This window comes from Gossypium arboreum, chromosome 8 (genome assembly GCF_025698485.1).
Source record: "Gossypium arboreum isolate Shixiya-1 chromosome 8, ASM2569848v2, whole genome shotgun sequence".
Taxonomy (NCBI): domain Eukaryota; kingdom Viridiplantae; phylum Streptophyta; class Magnoliopsida; order Malvales; family Malvaceae; genus Gossypium; species Gossypium arboreum.
The window spans coordinates 10,329,059-10,348,074 of NC_069077.1; the positions used below are offsets into that span (position 1 = coordinate 10,329,059).

At 35.0% G+C, this 19,016-nt stretch overlaps 2 protein-coding genes and 1 long non-coding RNA gene across 11 annotated transcripts; 2 read left to right on the forward strand and 1 right to left on the reverse strand.

The window, feature by feature from the left end:
* Positions 1–812: 812 nt before the first annotated feature.
* LOC108470020 (DNA-directed RNA polymerase IV subunit 1-like) lies at positions 813–12,837 on the forward strand. 6 transcript variants are annotated; one of them, XM_053031965.1, is made up of 20 exons: positions 940–1,297; positions 2,045–2,121; positions 2,969–3,077; positions 3,593–3,713; positions 3,823–3,947; positions 4,307–4,360; positions 4,439–4,663; positions 5,482–5,637; positions 5,779–5,874; positions 5,967–7,919; positions 8,353–8,522; positions 8,636–8,702; positions 8,783–8,901; positions 9,402–9,544; positions 10,085–10,344; positions 10,444–10,617; positions 10,717–10,854; positions 11,632–11,897; positions 12,064–12,175; positions 12,278–12,837. In XM_053031965.1, exons 3-20 carry the CDS (start codon positions 2,982–2,984, stop codon positions 12,446–12,448), a joined length of 4,446 nt encoding a protein of 1,481 aa, XP_052887925.1. In that variant the 5' UTR covers positions 940–1,297; positions 2,045–2,121; positions 2,969–2,981; the 3' UTR covers positions 12,449–12,837. The 6 variants fall into 6 exon arrangements, with proteins under 6 accessions (XP_017626688.1, XP_052887926.1, XP_052887925.1 ...); XM_017771199.2 differs by lacking the exons at positions 940–1,297; positions 2,045–2,121 and adding an exon at positions 813–916; XM_053031966.1 differs by lacking the exons at positions 940–1,297; positions 2,045–2,121 and adding an exon at positions 847–916 and having other exon boundaries at positions 2,972–3,077.
* Positions 12,838–13,309: 472 nt separating this feature from the next.
* On the forward strand, positions 13,310–17,431 carry LOC108467758 (protein HOTHEAD-like). 4 transcript variants are annotated; one of them, XM_017768512.2, is made up of 6 exons: positions 13,310–13,460; positions 13,578–13,679; positions 15,486–15,825; positions 15,906–16,207; positions 16,270–17,158; positions 17,238–17,431. In XM_017768512.2, exons 2-6 carry the CDS (start codon positions 13,595–13,597, stop codon positions 17,278–17,280), a joined length of 1,659 nt encoding a protein of 552 aa, XP_017624001.1. In that variant the 5' UTR covers positions 13,310–13,460; positions 13,578–13,594; the 3' UTR covers positions 17,281–17,431. The 4 variants fall into 4 exon arrangements, with proteins under 4 accessions (XP_017624001.1, XP_052873930.1, XP_052873929.1 ...); XM_053017970.1 differs by having other exon boundaries at positions 13,340–13,460; positions 16,270–17,141; XM_053017969.1 differs by having other exon boundaries at positions 13,340–13,460; positions 16,282–17,158.
* Positions 17,243–18,726, reverse strand: LOC128279376 (uncharacterized). Its single transcript, XR_008269427.1, has 2 exons — positions 17,786–18,726; positions 17,243–17,704 (listed from the first exon to the last, which is right to left on the reverse strand). It is a non-coding gene; the product is annotated as an uncharacterized LOC128279376 (long non-coding RNA).
* Positions 18,727–19,016: the final 290 nt, after the last annotated feature.

Consider the following 19,016-nt stretch of genomic DNA (forward strand, 5'->3'; position numbering starts at 1 on the left):
TTATTTGAGGCATTAGAAAAAACAGTAGCAGAAACGTTTGAAGCAGCCAAATGTTCACCTGGAAAAGAGGGATGAAATTCTTACAAGTGATGTCTAAACGGAAGCCTAAGATGCATATAACGAAAAATTTAATACTAATAAAAAGCAAAGAAAAAAAAATCATACTCTAAAGCAACTCAAGTTGATAAGTATAATATTTTAATTCAGCTTAAATTGAAGTAAGTGGCAATTAGAATTGAATGTAGAGAGATTGTGGACATTGAATTGAAAAGGCAAAGCCTCTGAGTCAAGTTACTGACAGATATGAGATGACAGGGAAAGCAACTTTATTACATACGTTAAAGTTACACAATAGTGGGCATTGTTGTCCAGTAACAAAAAAAAGAATCTTTAATTTATGTCATCTTTATTTACCATCATTACCTTTGTTTTTCTTTCAGTTCCTTTTCTAATTTCTTCAACCATATTTACAATTTCCCTTCCAACATAAACTTAAATAATAGGAAACTTTTAATACTGATATAATTTTAGAAAGAATTATGTATTTCCTACCTAACATCGACGTACTAATCCCATTTTTTTAAAAGTAAAAAATATTTGAATTATCACTGATCACATATTTCAGAATGGAGTTGGTGAATCATAATATAGTGTAATTAATAAAAAAGTGACGCTAGATAAAGAAACCCAAATAATTTCACGAAATTACAAGAATAACCCACTTTTTATACATGTAGATGAAAATTTCTATCTGCCCTTATCAGTAATTTAACTGGGAAGTGAAAACCTAGAAAAACACGGTAACCTAACAAGTTCACAATAAAGGTAATTAAAAAAAAAAAAAAAGGTGATGCCAGAATCGTAAATAAGGTGGAGAATAGGGATAATTTGATCCGACAGCAAGAGGAAAAAAAAGGTAATATATTTTATGTCATCGGCATTGGTCTTCTAATTTCTTGAACTGGGTGGAATTATATTTGTCTTCGGTACAAACCGGCGGCGTCTTTATCTCTCTATTTCTCGCTCGGTTTTTTTTTTTCTTTCTTAATTTTCAATTTTCGAGATTTTACAAAAAATCAATTTCGAGGTTGTTGATTTGACCCTAGTTCTTTCTTTTATTTATAATTTTGCCCTCTACACTCTTCAACATGGTTTCACTGTAAAGAGTCATAATGATGGTCCGTCTCTCATAATCCATCCTCTCTTTCACTCTCTCTCTCTCTGTTTTCATTTACTCATCGAGAGGCCGGGAGTGTGTCGTTTCAGTGGAAAAAAGTACATTGCCTTTTTATCAACAGTGAGTAAAGTTTTTATCTTTAAGTGTTTTCATGTATATTTTTTTGGGGTTATGGGTGTTGATCAATGCTGCATGTTTATTAGTTTTTATTGGCGATCAATGTTTTCTTCCATTTCTTTTCTGCGTCTTTTTACAATATGGATTTTTGGGTTTTTGGCTGATTGTGATGATCTTGTTTGTTTTGACACTTGATTATGGTTTTTGGGTCTTTTTGTAGTTACTAAGGAGGTTTTCTTGTTCTGCATGGTGGTCTCGGTTAATGCTATTTTCTTTTGTTGTTTGCGGTATAGTACTATTGATTTAGTTTTAAAACATGATGCATTAAACAATGTGCTTGGAACTATCATGTATACTGATGAACTTTATCGTTTTATATCAGTAGTAGTTGCATACACGTTTGAGCTAAAGCAGGGGATTCTGCTTTTGTTTTGTGACTGATTCCGCAATGAGAACAGTGGTGGTTTATATATTGCCTCTTGTGTATTCGTTTCTTAAAGTTTATGTTTTACTTCCTGTCAATGATACTGTTCTATTCTGTCGGCAGTTAATGTTGATTGACCTAATTATGAACTTGGGATTATCCATATGTTTTAGTTTTAATGGTTTGCTATTATCCACTGTGCTCCTTTTTTTTCTTCAAGTGATGATGGCCATGACTCGTGCATTTTTCCTATGATCAATTGATATTGTGGGTACATGTCTTGGAATTTTTGTCAATGATGATGTAGACTTATTAATTGCGGGCAGGTTATAACTGCTATAAATGGCAGCTTGAATTCTAAATCGAGGCTTATTTCGAAAATAGCAGTTCATTAACTCCGCAGGTTTGTTCTCCTTATGGGTTAAGTAAAGATGAATGAAACATAGCTCTTATATTCCTAGAGGTATATGGAGGGTTTATGGCCAAATGCATACCTTCTGGCTGGACATGTCAACTTGGTTTATTTGAATGTGGTGATAGCTTGTTTGTTGTTGCTGGCCACCAGACTATTTATAGCTATTGTTTTTTTGCTTCTAAACATGATTTCTATATTTTGGGACTGAATTTAAAGTTCTATGTACTTAAGTTTTCTTGCACCATTGTTGATTCTGATTATGTTGCTTTGGACTAGCAAAATAAGAGAACTAATCTTTAAACGTTTGAGTCAATTGAATTCTTTGACTGAAAAGGTGGTAATGAAAACTAAATGTTTGTCGTCTTTATTGCTTTCATTCTTTACACTAGGAAGCTATGTACAAAAACATGTTTAAGGTTTATTTCAGAATACTGCTGTTGGACCTACGTCCGATTCTTTATTATGGAGCAACTTTTTTCATCCATCCGGTTCTCATGGGCAGGTGGCCTGAGATATTGAACAGGCTTTAGATTAAGATGCATGTAACAAAATTTGACGAGCAGTTTCTCTCTTTGGAATACCTCTTGGACTTCCATAAATGATTTATTAGTTATTTATATTACTATGGATGTTGTGCTCGTAGGCTTTCACGTGTTGAGACATCTTTGGTGTATGTTATTATTCCTTGGAAGTTCACTTTTTGAACTAAATATAGTTTTAATTGTAATTCTTGTGATCCAATGTTTAATCATCTTATCTCTGTCTTTGTAATTTTATATTAAACTTTATTTGAATTCTTGCCGGCATGCTATATTAATTGTTTGTTGGTCATCAGAAGTCAAAAGTCAATGGCCTCCATGGAAAGTGACTCATCTGAAGAGCAAGAAAATTCAACTGCCTTTCTCACTGGCATAAAATTTCATGTCTCGAACGATGCTGATAATGTAAGTATATTTCAGTACTGTTTTATCTCTAAGTATATTTCAGTACTGTTTTATCTCTTTGTTTATTTGCATGCTGGGATTGATAATACTGGAATGAGTTGAGTGATTTGGATCACTCAATCCACACCCACCTTCTGGTAATCTAAAACATAGTCAATCTGTGTGATATATGTTTATATTATCATTGGGGCATCTCCCCTTATCTCCATATAGATCCTTATATTTGGCTTGGTTCTGTTTTAGTTTATGAAGTTCCTTTCTATGAAGCCACTCATGTTATCTATTTTTTCCTGCCACCGACCTTCTTTCTTTATAGTTTAGTCACTGATTCATGCTTTTTCTGTTTTCAAGGACAATTATTGCTTCACGGTTATTGTATGCTTTTCTTCTTAACTTTATGCTTCAGATTGTTTTGGACATGGAAGCGAACAATCATGGAGTCTTTTAATTATGCCCATATTTCAATTCCTTGTAGCAATTTGAGCACTTATGATTCTTTTCTGATACTGTGACAGGAGAACATGTCTATCTTGGAAATTACTGCACCCAGTGAGGTGTCTGATCCTAGGTTGGGGTTTCCGAATTTTTCTAATCATTGCACCACTTGTGATGCCAGAGATATGAAACAATGTGAAGGTGGATATCGAATTAGAAAAACTTAAATGATATTTTGCATCTGTTAACTTTTTTGTTTCTTTATGTAGCTATCAGTAACATACTGATTTCTTTCCATTCATCTTTGTAGGCCATTTTGGGGTTATTAAATTTCCATACACAATACTCCATCCATTTTTTCTTTCAGAAGTTGTACATATATTAAATAAGATTTGCCCAGGATGTAAATCGATCCGGAAAGATCTATGGATGAAGGTCGGGTACCTCTCACCTTCATCAACTGAGGATCATCATACTGTTATAATTTTTTCTTTTTCTTCCATTATAACATATTATTGTTATTCCTTCTTGTCATTCTAAAGAAAGGAAAGAGGATAAAATAGAAATTAAAATAATATTTGAAGAATTTAAAGTTCAAAACAAAGCCTTATCCCTTTTGGCACAACTTAATTTTCTGCAAGTTATGACTTTTACCTGTTTTTAACTATGCTGATTTTAGAAGTGAGATTACCCTCTGGGATCCGATTTTTTGGTAGTATGTTTACTTTCTTTTTTGAGCAAATTATGTCCTGGCGTAGGCAATTTTGATGTTTTTTTTTTCTTGCATTTATCAGGGTGCTAATTCTATAGCCAGATTACTTGAAACCAAGGGGTGTAAATATTGTGTTGTAAGTTTGTCTGGCTTCTTGTTTTCTTAATCCTCTTTTTTTTTTCCCCTTTTTTGTACTAATGATTTCTGGAAACAGGGGAATTCAATAGAGTGGTATCCACCCATGAGATTCAAGATAACCTCGAAAGAGCTTTTCAGAAAAAGTGCAATCATGGTAGAGGTAAGTGAAAATTCTTTAATGAAGGTCCGGAAGAGAGGAAGGCAAGCATTACCTGCAGATTACTGGGACTTTATTCCAAAAGATCAACAACAAGAAGAAGGTTTTGTGAAACCAGGTAGAAGAGTCCTATCACATGCCCAGGTATCATGTTCTTTTCCAATTCACATAAAAAAATTATATTTCTTTGTTGTCTATAATGTCATCTCATATGATTTATTTATGGGGGTGCAATCCACTAAATCTGGTACATACTAATTAAAAACTTTTTGTTGATATATGTTTTGCAGTGAATATTTTTTTCATTTCCTAATATTTTTTTCATTTCCTACTTTATTTTGTCTGCATTGATATTTACCAACATTGAACTTTTAACTATGAAGGAAAAAAAAAAAAAAAAACTCAATTATTTGATTCTTAACAATGTCTGGTGGTAGTTTTTGGAAGGTGGAAGAGAGTGAGTTGGTTGTTTCCATAAAATGCAAACATTCCTGTTGGCAAATGCGAATTGGGTTTGGAATCTTGTCATACAATAATATCGTTTTAACCAAAAATTAAAACTGTTAGTGATTTGAAAACTATAATTAAAACTGTTAGTGATTTGAAAACTATCATGGGTTTGAATGGGATTTCGCTTTCTATAGAACCATTATGATATTATAATAGATATGGCTCTAATTCAGCTTACTCGGCAAGGAAAATTGTTGTTACTTGCATGTGAAGAAGGCAACATGAAGGAAAATATCTCCTAAATTGTTTCATGTGTTAATATATAATATATCCTAGTTGCTATATTACTTGAAGAGTATTTTGGTTTTGGAAACTATTATTCAAGTCTCAAATATTCTTTTAAAGTGTAGAGCGGAAGCAAGCATTGGAGTGGCCTACCTCTTCCCCTTATATATATATATCAGACCTTCCTTCACTACTTTGATGAGTGCATAATGCTTATTGGTTTTCAGGTTCGACATTTGTTGAAGGACGTTGATCCAGAGTTCATTAAAAAGTTTATTTCAGAAGCAGACTCTATTTTCCTCAATTGTTTTCCTGTGACACCCAATAGTCACCGAGTGACAGAAATCATGCATACATCTTCTAATGCGCAGCGATTGATCTTTGTAAGAGTCTTTACTTTGAACATCCTCATTTACATGCTTCCAAGGTTGTGGTTGATATGGATGGTTTATCTTATTATATGCATTACATTTGTTTTCTTTTCAGTTTTACTGAATTTTCTGGTTAATATGGTTTTGTTGTAGGATGAAAGAACCAGGGTTTACAAGAAACTGGTTGATTTCAGAGGGCTAGCAAATGAATTGAGCTCTCATGTATTGGAATGCCTAAAAATTTCTAAGGCAAGTTATACCTTTCTTCCTTTTTAATTAAAATTTGGTCCAACTTTCATGGAACCTTATGCTCTCTTTCTTTGATTACATTCAACGTGCAGCTGCATGTGGAGAAGCCATCAACTGAAGATTCTGCACTCATTGCTGCTCTGAAAAAGAATAAAGATTCTGCTTCCAACATGTCAGGTTTAAGATATATGAAAGATGTTATTCTTGGGAAGAGAAATGATCATTGCTTCCGCATGGTTCTTACTGGAAACCCAAATCTTAAACTGTCTGAAATTGGTATCCCATGTCATGTTGCCGAGAAATTGCAAATCGCTGAGCAACTGAACAGGTGGAATGAGGAGAGATTGAAAACTTGTTGTAATCTGCGTATTCTTGAGAAGGGTGAGATTCGCATTAGGAGAGAAAGTAAATTAGTTAGAATTCGTCATAATGAAAAGGTCCAAGTAGGGGACACTATCTATAGGCCCCTAAATGATGGGGATACAGTACTTATAAATAGACCTCCTTCTATACATCAACACTCTCTCATTGCACTATCTGTTAAAGTTCTACCTGTCAATTCAGTTGTTTCGATAAACCCACTAATATGTTCCCCTTTTCGTGGAGATTTTGATGGTGATTGCCTTCATGGTTATGTTCCTCAGTCCATTAACACAAGGGTTGAGCTCAGTGAGCTTGTTTCTTTGGATAGGCAGCTAATTAATGGCCAAAGTGGTCGAAATCTGCTTTCACTCAGTCATGATAGTTTAACGGCTGCTTATTTGGTCAAGGAGGATGGGGTACTATTGAACCTGTTCCAGATGCAACAGCTGGAAATGTTCTGTCCTAATCATTCACCGTTGCCAGCGATTGTCAAAGCTCCTTTGCTAAGTAATCCTGTTTGGACTGGAAAGCAGTTATTTAGCATGCTCTTTCCTCCCGAATTTGATTATGTTTTTGCACCAAGTGATGTTGTAATCCACAATGGGGATCTCATATGTTCTTCTGAAGGGTCTACTTGGCTACGAGATGCTGACGGCAACCTTTTCCAAAGTCTTATTAAGCATTACCAAGGAAAGGTCCTTGACTTTTTGCATGCTGCTCAGGAAGTTCTTTGTGAGTGGTTGTCAATGAGGGGTTTGAGTGTTTCACTCTTGGACCTATATCTATCTCCTGACTCAGATTCACAAAAGAACATGATGGATGAAATCTTCTATGGTCTGCAAGAAGCAGAGCAGACATGTAACTTCAAGCAGTTAATGGTTGATTCTTGTCAAGATTTCCTGGCTGGAAACGATGAAGAAACTAATAGGTTCATGGTTTTGGATGTTGAGCAGATGTGCTATGAGAAACAAAGATCTGCTGCACTTAGCCAAGCTTCTGTTGATTCATTTAAGCAAGTTTTCCGTGATATTCAGAATTTACTCTACAAGTATGCAAATAAAGAGAATTCATTATTCACCATGTTCAAAGCAGGGAGCAAGGGTAACTTGCTGAAGTTAGTACAGCATAGTATGTGTCTTGGATTGCAACATTCACTTGTCCCTTTATCATTCAGATTTCCTCATCAGCTCTCATGTGCTGCATGGAATAATCAAAAGTCTCACATCTTAACCCAAAAGGTTGATGATACTGATGAGTCTGCTAAGAAATATATCCCCTATGCTGTGGTCGAAAGTTCGTTTGTGAAGGGTCTGAATCCATTAGAATGTTTTGTTCATTCAGTGACTACTCGAGACACATCTTTCAGTGACAATGCTGACCTTCCTGGGACGCTGTCACGAAGGTTGATGTTCTTCATGCGTGATCTATGCACAGCATATGATGGAACTGTGAGGAATGCATATGGGGATCAGGTTGTTCAGTTCTGTTATAATACCAATAAGGGTAGATTTAGTCCAACTAGTTGCCCTGACAAATTAGTAAGTCAGGGCAATAGTCTTCCTGATGGAATAGGTGGACAACCTGTTGGTTCATTATCTGCCTGTGCCATTTCTGAGGCTGCATATAGTGCATTGGATCAGCCAATTAGTCTACTTGAATCTTCTCCATTGCTGAACTTGAAGGTGCTCTCTCTCTCTCTCTATCTCCTCACCTCCACCTCCTCCTCCCTCTCCCCCTCCCCCTCCCCCTCCCATCCCTGATGGTGTTTTGAAGAATTAAAAAACTTGTCAAAGAATTTCTTTCCCTCCAACCTGATGAGGAAATGGGTGACCTTTTCATCTAAAGAAAATTTGAAGGATACAAAATTACTGTGCTGAAAACTACCTAATAGAGTTGATAAGGACCTTGACACTGTTGAGAACAAAAACAAATGATCTTTACGTGTTCATGGTCAACTACAATACATGCTGCTTCGTAATGTTCCTTCTAATAGATTAAGTGGCATATGATTTCTTTTTATGTTCATGCGCCACTATGATTCAGTCCACCAAAATTACTTTACATATAATTGCAGATGGTGGGATGCTAACATATTATTCTGATTAAATTGCTCAGAGGGTCCTTGAGTGTGGTTCTAAAAGAAGCAATGCTGACCAGACTATGTCACTATTTTTATCTGGTAAACTTGTAAGGAGAAGGCACGGTCAGGAGTATGGAGCCTTAGAAGTCAAGAATCATTTGGAGAGGCTGATCTTTAAAGATATTGTGTCTACTGTCTCAATAATGTGAGTTTAAGTTCCTTTCTTATTTTCTTGTCCTTTCTTGTTTTGTGATTTATTTTTCCCATTACTCTGATGCTTTTTTATTTGAGATTTATTAATGTGTTATATGGCACTAGCTTCTCTCCACAGATGTCTAGTGAAAACCGTTTCAGTCCTTGGGTTTGCCATTTTCATGTGTTTAAGGTACTGTGATACGCAAGTGGTGTATCTATGTTGATAAGATTTCCACTTCAAAGTTTCACCTTAAATTATTTACTTTCCAGGATATTGTGAAAAGGAGGCGGCTTACAGTGCATTCTATTATTGATGCTCTTCACATGCACTGCACCAATGCCAAAAGACTATGGAAAATCAATTTGCCTGACATGCAAGTTACAAGCAAGTAAGTTTGCCCCTTTTTAGCATGAGTAGATGTTGCAAAAAGGAGGCACTGGTAATATGTGTTGCTCTTTTCCCTCTAGTCCCTGTTGAAAGAAATCTTGAAGACCCCAAATTTGTGCTTTTTCTGTCAATATTAAGATCATGACCTATATCTTTGTACATGTATTATCAATTTCTGATGCAGAAATAGAGCTTCAATCTTTTGTTTTCATGGCTTGCACCCAAGTTTATGCCTTGATTTTTGTGGCCCTTGTCAATCTAATCTCAGCCTGTCTCAAAGTTGTATGGTTAGATGCATGAAAAACTATAATTAGCATAAATTCAATTTAATTATTTCATTTGAGGGCTTCAAATTTTCAATAATATGCTTCCAGATGGTAGTTGTTCCAATGCATTTGAATTCTGAAGGGTGGAAAATGGTCGCTGTAATTGAATCTGCTAGCATTATAGTCTACTTCCTAGAGCTTTATTTTGCTTCTTATTTGTTTGATTGAATGACAGGGCTTGTTCTATTATTGACATGGAAAATGAAGATGATACGTTTTGTATCACTGTTACAATTGTTGAATGTAAAACTTCTCGTATAGAACTGGATGTGATTGAAGACATGGTGATACCTTCCCTTCTGGAAGCAGTGGTAAAAGGTATGTACTTGCATCCAATTTGACTAGTATTTTTTTTTGAAGGAGCAAATTGACTAGTGTGAGGAATCCCATTTGAGGGCTGATTTGGTGAAATGGCTTAGACCTTTATTATGGGTCTTTGAACAACTACCGTCAAGATTGAGAATATATTGTTGGAATCTAAATTTGCCATGTGAATTGCTGGTAGACTATTTCTATCACTCTGTTTTTGAAAATATTGAAGGTTACGCCTTCCCTTAGTGTGGATTTCTCTTTTACCTATAACTGTAATTCCGTATTTTGTTTACGTCTGTTTATTGGTGGAAGTTCTGATATTTGAACTTGTATCATTGTATGACCAAATTCCTGGTAGGAAAAGCAGAATCTTTAGTAGGGTCTGGTCAAATGTAAAAGGCAATATTTAAACCACCAGAAATATCAAATGGCCTAAAAGATGTGACATGCTTCTTTGTAGATATGCATTAGTAGTTGGTTACAAGTTGGTTACAAGTTGGTGATATTCATCTGTTTCTGCCTTCAAATTTTTGAAATTTTCTTTAGGATTCCCGGAGATCAAGAAGGTGGAAATTTTATGGAATGAGGAAATCAGAGTCCCAAATTCTCATAAATCTGCTCCTGGTGAACTTTACTTGAGGGTTTCTGTATCTGGCGATTTTGGTATAACTAAACTCTGGAGTGTGCTTATGAATGATTGCCTCCAACTAATGGATATAATCGATTGGACACGGAGCCATCCAGATAACATTAATCAGTTTTGCTTGGCATTCGGAATAGATGCTGGATGGAGATTTTTTCTCAATGTTTGTTATCCTTGTTATAATTTATTCCCTGTTTTCTACTTGCACAAAAGCTTAAGGGTAACTGCATATATTAACTTGCTCATGCCTTCCTCTATGCAGAATATGAAGAGTGCAATATCAGATACTGGCAAGTCTATACTAAATGAACATCTGCATCTTGCTGCCAATTGTCTGTCAGCTACCGGGGAGTTTGTTGGTTTAAATTCAAAAGGCTTGAAACAACAAAGAGAACATGCATTTGTCTCTTCTCCTTTCATGCAAGCATGCTTTTCAGTTAGTTCTTGTCATTGTTTCTACTTTGATGCTCTTAATATAAAATGTCAAGTAGCTGTCATTTTTATAGTCAACTTAGCTTTATACAATTTGTGGCAGAACCCTAGTGCTTGCTTTGTCAAAGCTGCAAAGACTGGAGTTGCGGATAATCTTCAAGGGACCATTGACCTATTGGCTTGGGGAAGGGTTCCTCATATTGGGACTGGTGGACAGTTCGATATAGTCTATTCTATGAAGGTATTTTATGCAGATCTTGCTGTTGTTTTAAATATGTAGCATTGTGGATTAGATTTTCACTATAGTTGCATTAACTGATTGGAAATTGTTGGGTATTGAATATTTAAGCGTCTCCCCCTTTTTTTGGTTCAAAAGAAGAGAGAGGCAAAGAATGGGTGAGACATAAGATACCATCAAAGTTATTTTATGAATAATGCATTCCGGAAGTGATATGGAGTTACGGATTTGGGCTTGTTATCAACTGATGCTGAATAGGATAGTGGAAATAGGTTCTCTGCAGAATGTAGTTGGTTTTTGAGCTGCAATAAAGAAACTCAAGCGAAATACTTATAGAAGAGAATGCATCTTGATGGTAAATGTTTCTCAACTAAGAGAGTAACACTTGTGAAAGATCCTATTGTCGTATCACTGACTTGGAAATTTCTGAGTCAAAGAGTTCAATTTCGTATCTCAAGGTTAGGACTATCCTGTGCATGAGGTACATTTTGATGCTTATAGTACAGATCCACTTGTTCTCCATCTGGTCAAGGTATAAAAATGATCTACGCTACTTTCTTAGCTGTATTTGAGATGGAGCTGTATATAAGTTTAATAGTGCTTCAAATTAATCAAGATTTACATTTTTTTTTAATCATTGTTATTTTATACTCTTGAGGTTTAGATCCGAATTCCTTAGTAGTCTACTGGTTCTTCCTTTAGTTTCCTTCTTAAAAAAAAAGAAGAGATTTTTGGCTAGTAACGGTCATTATATCCATCCATCCCATTACTATTTTTCAGGATGAAGAGCTTGCAGAACCGGTTGATGTGTATAAGCTGCTAGGAGATTCTATTAATTCCAAGAAGCAGGATATAGAGTTTGAAATACCTAAAGTTTTTAACTCTACATCTGAGAAACATAGTTCTTCATTCAAGGGAGCTCTTCGTGACTCTGTCTTTGATGAGTGGAAGAAGATTGAAACGAAAACAAGGTCACTCTTGAGAGGACGTCTAACCTTGAATGACGTTCAGAGGCTTGAGCGTAATTTAAAGAATATTTTGCGCAAGTAAGCTTTCCTCCAATTGTTGGTTATGTTCTATGTTTATAGTGCTCAAGTTTTTCCTCCATTGTTGGTATTGTACATGGGCTTTGGTGCCCTTATATTCTAATAGCTTTTGATATCTGTCCCAAATTCCTAATATTCTCTGAACTCACGGTTGTGCCGACTGCAGATATCCTATTGATCACCGGGTAAGTGAAGCTGACTGGGATACCTTGATGATGGCCTTGTACTTTCACCCTCATAGGGTTGAGAAGATCGGATCTGGAGCTAAGGAAATAAAGGTACGTGATACTGGAAAAATAGGAAAAAGAAAGCAAAAAATGAGACAATGAAAAAAAGGAAACAAAAGTTGTTCTAATGCTTCATTTCCATATCTTTTGCAGGTAGGGCATCATCCCGATCATGCAGACAGTCGTTGTTTCTTTTTGGTTAGAACAGATGAGACAACTGTAGATTTCTCATATCGGAAATGTGTTGTCGGTGCACTCGAGATCATTGCACCTCGTAGGGCACAATCCTACAAGTCAAAATGGTTACAACATGGTAGTTTGTAAACCAAACTCCACAAGCGCTCACTTGTGCATGTAAATATAGCAAGATCCATACCTTCCTAAAACTGTACATTTCTACAGAGACTACTGAGCACAAGAGGAGTAGTTTGAACAGTATTTCATATCCTTTTGTTGACTTTTTTTTTCTTTTCTTTTCTTTTTTTTTTTTTAATTTTTAAAAGTGTATTTCCCAGCCTAATAGAATAGGGTCGCCGCTTTCCTCAGCTTCTTTTTGCTCCTTCTACTGGAACTTGTTTGCCTTTCTTTTTAACATGAGACAGAAAAGATCCAGTGGAAGCAGCAACGAAAAGCTTGTAAAGTTCGACCCCATTTCGTTTTGTATTTTCCATAACTACATGTGATAGTGTTATTAAGTAACCTGTTTCAGCTAATCTCATTATTTTCTTTAGTTTAGACGCTTGAATCTTACATTATTTTCTTAAAGATTTACATAATCATAGTCCCATTATGTTTATGGGACAGGATGCTTATCTAATATTTGCCTGTGTACATGCAAAAGCCTAGTTATCTGTTACTTAATATACTGAAGTGTGTTATTAACATAAATGAAATTTGACCCATTATGTGGCATCACATTAATTAAATATACAACTTAAGATATTATTTTACCATATTACACCTCATCTCTCCCAGCAGCTTTTAATTTAAAAACGTAAAAAATAATTATTTAAAAAGAGCAGAAGAAGAAAGCAAGTAATAGCGCTAATACAAGTAAAAAAGGAAAAAGTGTGGAATTAGTTTTCTAAACTTAACTACTTTTTGTGGGGCTAAAACCTCTGGAACATGGAGATATGAAGGTGTAAGCTAATATTAGGTGCATTAAACCAGGCTCAACTGCCCCCTCTGCCCCCACTTGTCGGTTTGTTTGCAATGTCAATCAGCACTATATATTAGCAAAAAATGCAGGTAGGCGAGGCCACAGTATTTATTTACATTTGGAGGAGTATCCCTACCTACACTTGAGTTTCATTTCCTAGCCTTCTCTTTTTCTCAGGTATATATATAAACAGATGACAAAACCAGGTTTGGGTTTTGTTGGTATACATTGAGCGCTACCCTCATCAGTTCATATATACATATATGATATAAAGTGTTGCCTTGCCTATTGCAGTTTGTGGTATAGGGACAATGAATCTTGGGTGGTGGTGGAGGCTTTTTGCAGGTGCCTTAGCTGGATTTCTCTTCTTTCATGGCTTTGCTGCCACCGAAACAGGTGTTGCTTCAAATTTTCATATATTTCTTTTGCCTTATATAGATAATAGACATATATATTGTAATAACCATATTAGAAGGTTTTTTTTTTTTTTTTTTAGTTTGGTCGATCCATAAACACAGATTAAGAGGAATCAAAATACTCTTTGAAGAAAAAATTAAAATCTGTTGTTAATGAATGCTCTAAAGAATAAAGATACAGTTCTGATTTAGATTTTCATTTCATGGATGTCTATCGCAATTCATTAAACATTCATTATATCCATAATTATAATCAACATGATATAGGATGAATTCTTTACTTTTAAGACTAATATAATACTATGTAATGCATTTTTAATGCATAAACATACGCCAACTTAAGTATCGACCAGTACAGTTAATACAAAGGAAGCAGTTAAATTTTTATTATTATTATTTTTTATTTAGAAAATTCGTCAGATAACTTTGTTTTTAAATATATCATATATATATATATATATATATATATATATCTGTATGCAGTACTTATTTTCATCAATTTTCTATGTATTAATCACAATTTTGTATTTTCATATATCAGTTTGATTAACATAGACATTTATAATTTCATTCGTTGTTGTACTATGCGTAAGTTGTGAATATAGTTCACGATATTAATTTGAATATTTTATTCTTATACTTTTTAAATTTTAAAATTTTAATTGTAACCTCAAACGATAACAGTTAAATTCTATTATTTTTAAAATCTTATGTGTTAAACATATTTTTATATGTGCAATATCAACCAGAGATTGAATCTTAATATACCTTAAAACAATACATTTTATTGTTTTTGTATAATGTTCACAAAAATCAGTCATTTTAATTTATGGATTCAACAACTATAACTTGAGTTAAGGTTAAAATTTCAAAATAAGAAAAATATAGAAAATAAAACCCTAAGATACTTATCTATTTGATCTAATTAATTAATTGTTACTGTTTGATCAAAATTTTAAAAATATGAAAAAGTAAGAAAATTAAATTTGACTAAATTAAAGTACAAAGACTAGTAACAAAATTGGACTTTTAGATTGTAAACTTCAACAATTAGTCCTTTTTTCCCAAAGTACTTATTGGGTATAATGATTTTTTTGGCCCTTCAATTTTACAAAAAAAGTCATTTTAGCCTTCCATTTAATTATTCGTCTCTTTTAGTCATTAAACTTATTTTTTGTCAAATCACTCCAAATTGAATACAAAATGTTAACTTTATTGACATGGTATGTCACATTAGCAATTAATTATTTTTAAAATTATAAATTATAAAAATAATTTTTAAAATTTTAAAATTTTAAAATATTTTATATTTTTTCAAAAACTTTAAAAAATAATTAATTGTTTAAATTGTATATATGTAGGTATGCTACGTTAACAAAGTTAACAAATATTAATTTTTCCATTTATTATGAAGTGATTTGATAAAAATAAAAATTTTAAATTTTTTTTAAAAAGAAAAATAATTTTATTTATTTATAAAATGTGAGTGCCAAAAAGCGATTATGCCCAGAGGTATTTGTCATGGACCCCTTTCATTTATTGTAATCTAAAATAAAACTTTTTGGGAAATTAATGCCGCCCATATGGTTGCGCGACTAAAGTATCTGCTTTGTAGCAATCCATAGAACATATATTTTAAATAAATTCAAGAAATTAGATGATAAAATATTTTTGTTTTTAATGTTTATATTTTTATTTGAATTACAAGTAAAATATATTATTTTACTACCATACCATCATTTTCATGCACAATAAACTGTAATGATTGTCGTCTCTATCCGTATAGCTCCGAACTACTCGTTCATGTACGATGCAACATCAGCTTCAACATTATCATATTACGACTACATCATTGTCGGTGGTGGCACCGCCGGATGTCCATTAGCTGCCACATTATCTCAAAACGCCACCGTCTTGCTCCTTGAACGTGGTGGCTCCCCTTATGGTAACCCCAACATAACTAAAATGGCAAGCTTTGGTGCTGCCCTCTCTGACCTTTCCCAGTCATCCCCATCACAGCGGTTCATCTCCGAAGATGGCGTAATTAATGCACGTGCACGGGTGTTGGGTGGCGGAAGTTGTATCAATGCAGGATTTTACACACGCGCCAGCGATGAATATATCAAGTACTCCACTTGCACCATAAAGTTTTTTCCTACATCATCATTGACAATTGAAGGTTATATATTTATTGTTTAATTATCAGGCAAGCGGGTTGGGATGGACGATTAGTGAAGGAGTCGTATCAATGGATGGAAAAATCAGTGGCATTTGAGCCATCACTGGGGCAATGGCAGTCAGCTGTAAGGGATGGTCTGCTGGAGGCTGGGGTGATGCCATCCAATGGGTTTACTTATGACCATATTTATGGGACCAAAGTGGGTGGAACAATCTTCGATCAACAAGGGAATAGACACACGGCAGCTGATTTATTGGAGTATGCTAACCCCAGCGGGCTCACCGTCTTTTTGCATGCTTCTGTGCACAAAATCTTGTTTGCAATTAAAGGTACGTCATGTACTTATAACTAGATCAAATATGTCTGAACTTAAAAATGACCGAGTGTTTAGTTTCAATGGCAGGGAAACGAAGGCCGAAGGCTCATGGAGTGGTTTTCAGAGATACAACAGGGGCCAAGCACAAAGCATATCTTAAACAAGGATCAAAAAATGAGATCATTGTATCAGCGGGAGCATTGGGAAGCCCGCAGCTGTTGATGTTGAGTGGAGTGGGGCCTGCACAACATCTCAAGTCCCACGACATCACGGTGGTGCTTGACCAGCCCCTGGTTGGCCAAGGCATGTCCGATAACCCCATGAACGCCGTCTTCATCCCATCTCCTCTTCCAGTTGAGGTTTCGCTTATCCAAGTTGTTGGTATCACCCATTTTGGAAGCTACATTGAAGCCGCCAGTGGTGAAAACTTCGCAGGTGGTGCTTCTTCCTCTCCAGCTGTCGAATACATGAACAATCTTGACGAGACAACTTTTAGAGGTGGGTTTATCCTAGAAAAAGTTATGGGTCCGATTTCAACAGGCCATTTGGAGCTTCGGACCCGAAATCCAAACGATAACCCATCAGTTACCTTCAATTATTTCAAGGATCCACAAGACCTCCAAAGATGTGTCCAAGGAATTCAAACCATTGAGAAAATCATAGAATCAAAGGCTTTCTTTAGATTCAGATATGAGTTTTTGTCTTGGCCTATTCTTCTCAATATGACTGCAAATGCCCCATTGAATTTGTTGCCTAAACATTACAATCCTTCAATGCCATTGGAAGTGTTTTGCAAGGACACTGTGATGACTATATGGCACTATCATGGAGGTTGCCAAGTTGGTAAAGTTGTTGATCTTGACTATAAGGTTCTAGGTGTGGATGCTTTAAGGGTTATCGATGGATCCACGTTCAACGACTCACCTGGGACTAATCCTCAGGCCACTGTAATGATGCTTGGACGGTAACTAATTTAGCATATTCATTGAAGTTGATAACTATTTGTTTAATTGACATTTTCTATTTTGATGTGATGCATGCAGGTACATGGGTGTGAAGATATTGAGTGAGAGAATAGCCAATTAAGAATCCAAGTCATTGAAGTTGATTTAATTTTCCTTGTTTTGGTTAAGAAATGACTAGCAAATTTGAAGTTTAAATCATATGTGAAAAGCTGCAGTTATGAATGCTTGACATTAGAAATCATATATTATATATATATATACTTGTTCTGCAATTCTGTTTACACTACTACTGCTGCTAATACTATAGCTTTACATCATTTTAGTTTTTAGCGCAAAAGATAATAAGGGAAAGGATTGTAATAGTTGAGATTCAAACCTTGTACTCGTTTGAAAGTTCAGCTTAATTAGTTAGAAAATTAAGCTCAGTGATTATGAAAAATTCCCAGATCCAAAGCAGCTGCCACATTGCTTATGACTACTATTCTAAATATCTGAACTGTTTTGTTGATCCCTTTGTCATGCTTTGACTACTTCTGTGGTTTTACCTGCGATTTTAATGTCAAAACATTAAATGAATAAATAAATTAGGAATCCCAGATGGCAAAGAATATTTAGTCACTACCAACCTGTTATAGATGCATACAAATATAAACGTTTCTGCTATCTTTTAACTTGTAAAATAGAGGAGAGGAAGGGAGTTTTTCACAACATCAAGCATGTGGAAGTGGAAAACAAAGGGAAATCGCAAATAATTTGACAATCTGCTGGGAAATTTTCTCATTGGATGAAGAAGATTACACTCAAAAGCCAGGGAAAAAAAATATCTTTAAGCAGGTTTAAAACAAAAAAGAATATTATAAAGGATATACCCCTAGGTCCATATTTGGCTGCCACATACTATTCTGAAAAGCGAAGCATCTCGCCTTGACTCTTTCTTCCTTTTATTTTTTTTTTCTTCCTCCCTTCACCTTCTAGAGATGGATATGGACACAATGAAACGAGAACTATTAGAAACAATCATAGGTCTAAATCAATCAAACTAATTATAGAATCTGTCAAATATTTGGAAGAGGCTTTTTAAGATAAAAGGAGCCTTTGCTTTGCATGGAAATGCGTAGAAAGCAGGCACCAAAGGATATCCTCCGCATATGCTATGCCTTAAACAACTTCTCCCACTGGTACAAGACCCTATAAATCTCCGGCTGTACCCTTTTGCTTAAATCACAACTGCAGTTTACACCCTTTTTCTTTTGTGCCACAAGAAAATGAAAATTATCAGCTAAGTGAACTAGTTGTAGGGCTTCTCTCCTTTGGCAGGTTCATGGTCGTGGATGATAAATCTGGATCTAGTTCAACGAGAACCCGCCAAAGGAGAGTTGCCCTTTAACTGATTCTACTTAATTAATTATCTCCCAAAGCCCTATGTTTGGAGCTCATTTCTAAGAGGTATGATGACATATTTTCGTTTTCAATGACTATCTACTGTCCATTAATGTCTGTCGGAGTAAAAATTTGCAGTATAAGGCGTACGAAAAATAGCTGACTCAATTTGTGCATCTTAATTGTAAGGCGTATGAAAAACCATAACACAGATTTATATATAGTTCCCAAATTGTTGCATGTGACACATGATGTACTAGTACCAAGCAACCATAAATAATAGGTTAAATGCTTACGGTCCAGCACATTCATAATTAGTTGCAAATAAAGGATATGACAGGCTTGGCTCCATGGAAGTAGTGATCTGCTTTGGTCCCCATTGATGCTATATACGGTGAAGGTAGCTCGGACGAATAATAGTTACAAGTGAAAAGGGCTTAATTATCTGATATAGTTGCATATGAGATGGGGAAAATC

Coding starts and splice junctions, on each gene's coding strand:
- LOC108470020 (XM_017771199.2), top strand. CDS start 2,982: ATGGCCTCCATGGAAAGTGACTCATCTGAAGAGCAAGAAAATTCAACT. Junction 3,078..3,592: donor TCTCGAACGATGCTGATAAT/GTAAGTATATTT, acceptor ATACTGTGACAG/GAGAACATGTCTATCTTGGA. Junction 10,345..10,443: donor GATGGAGATTTTTTCTCAAT/GTTTGTTATCCT, acceptor TCCTCTATGCAG/AATATGAAGAGTGCAATATC.
- LOC108467758 (XM_017768512.2), top strand. CDS start 13,595: ATGAATCTTGGGTGGTGGTGGAGGCTTTTTGCAGGTGCCTTAGCTGGA. Junction 13,680..15,485: donor CTTTGCTGCCACCGAAACAG/GTGTTGCTTCAA, acceptor CTATCCGTATAG/CTCCGAACTACTCGTTCATG. Junction 17,159..17,237: donor ACTGTAATGATGCTTGGACG/GTAACTAATTTA, acceptor TGATGCATGCAG/GTACATGGGTGTGAAGATAT.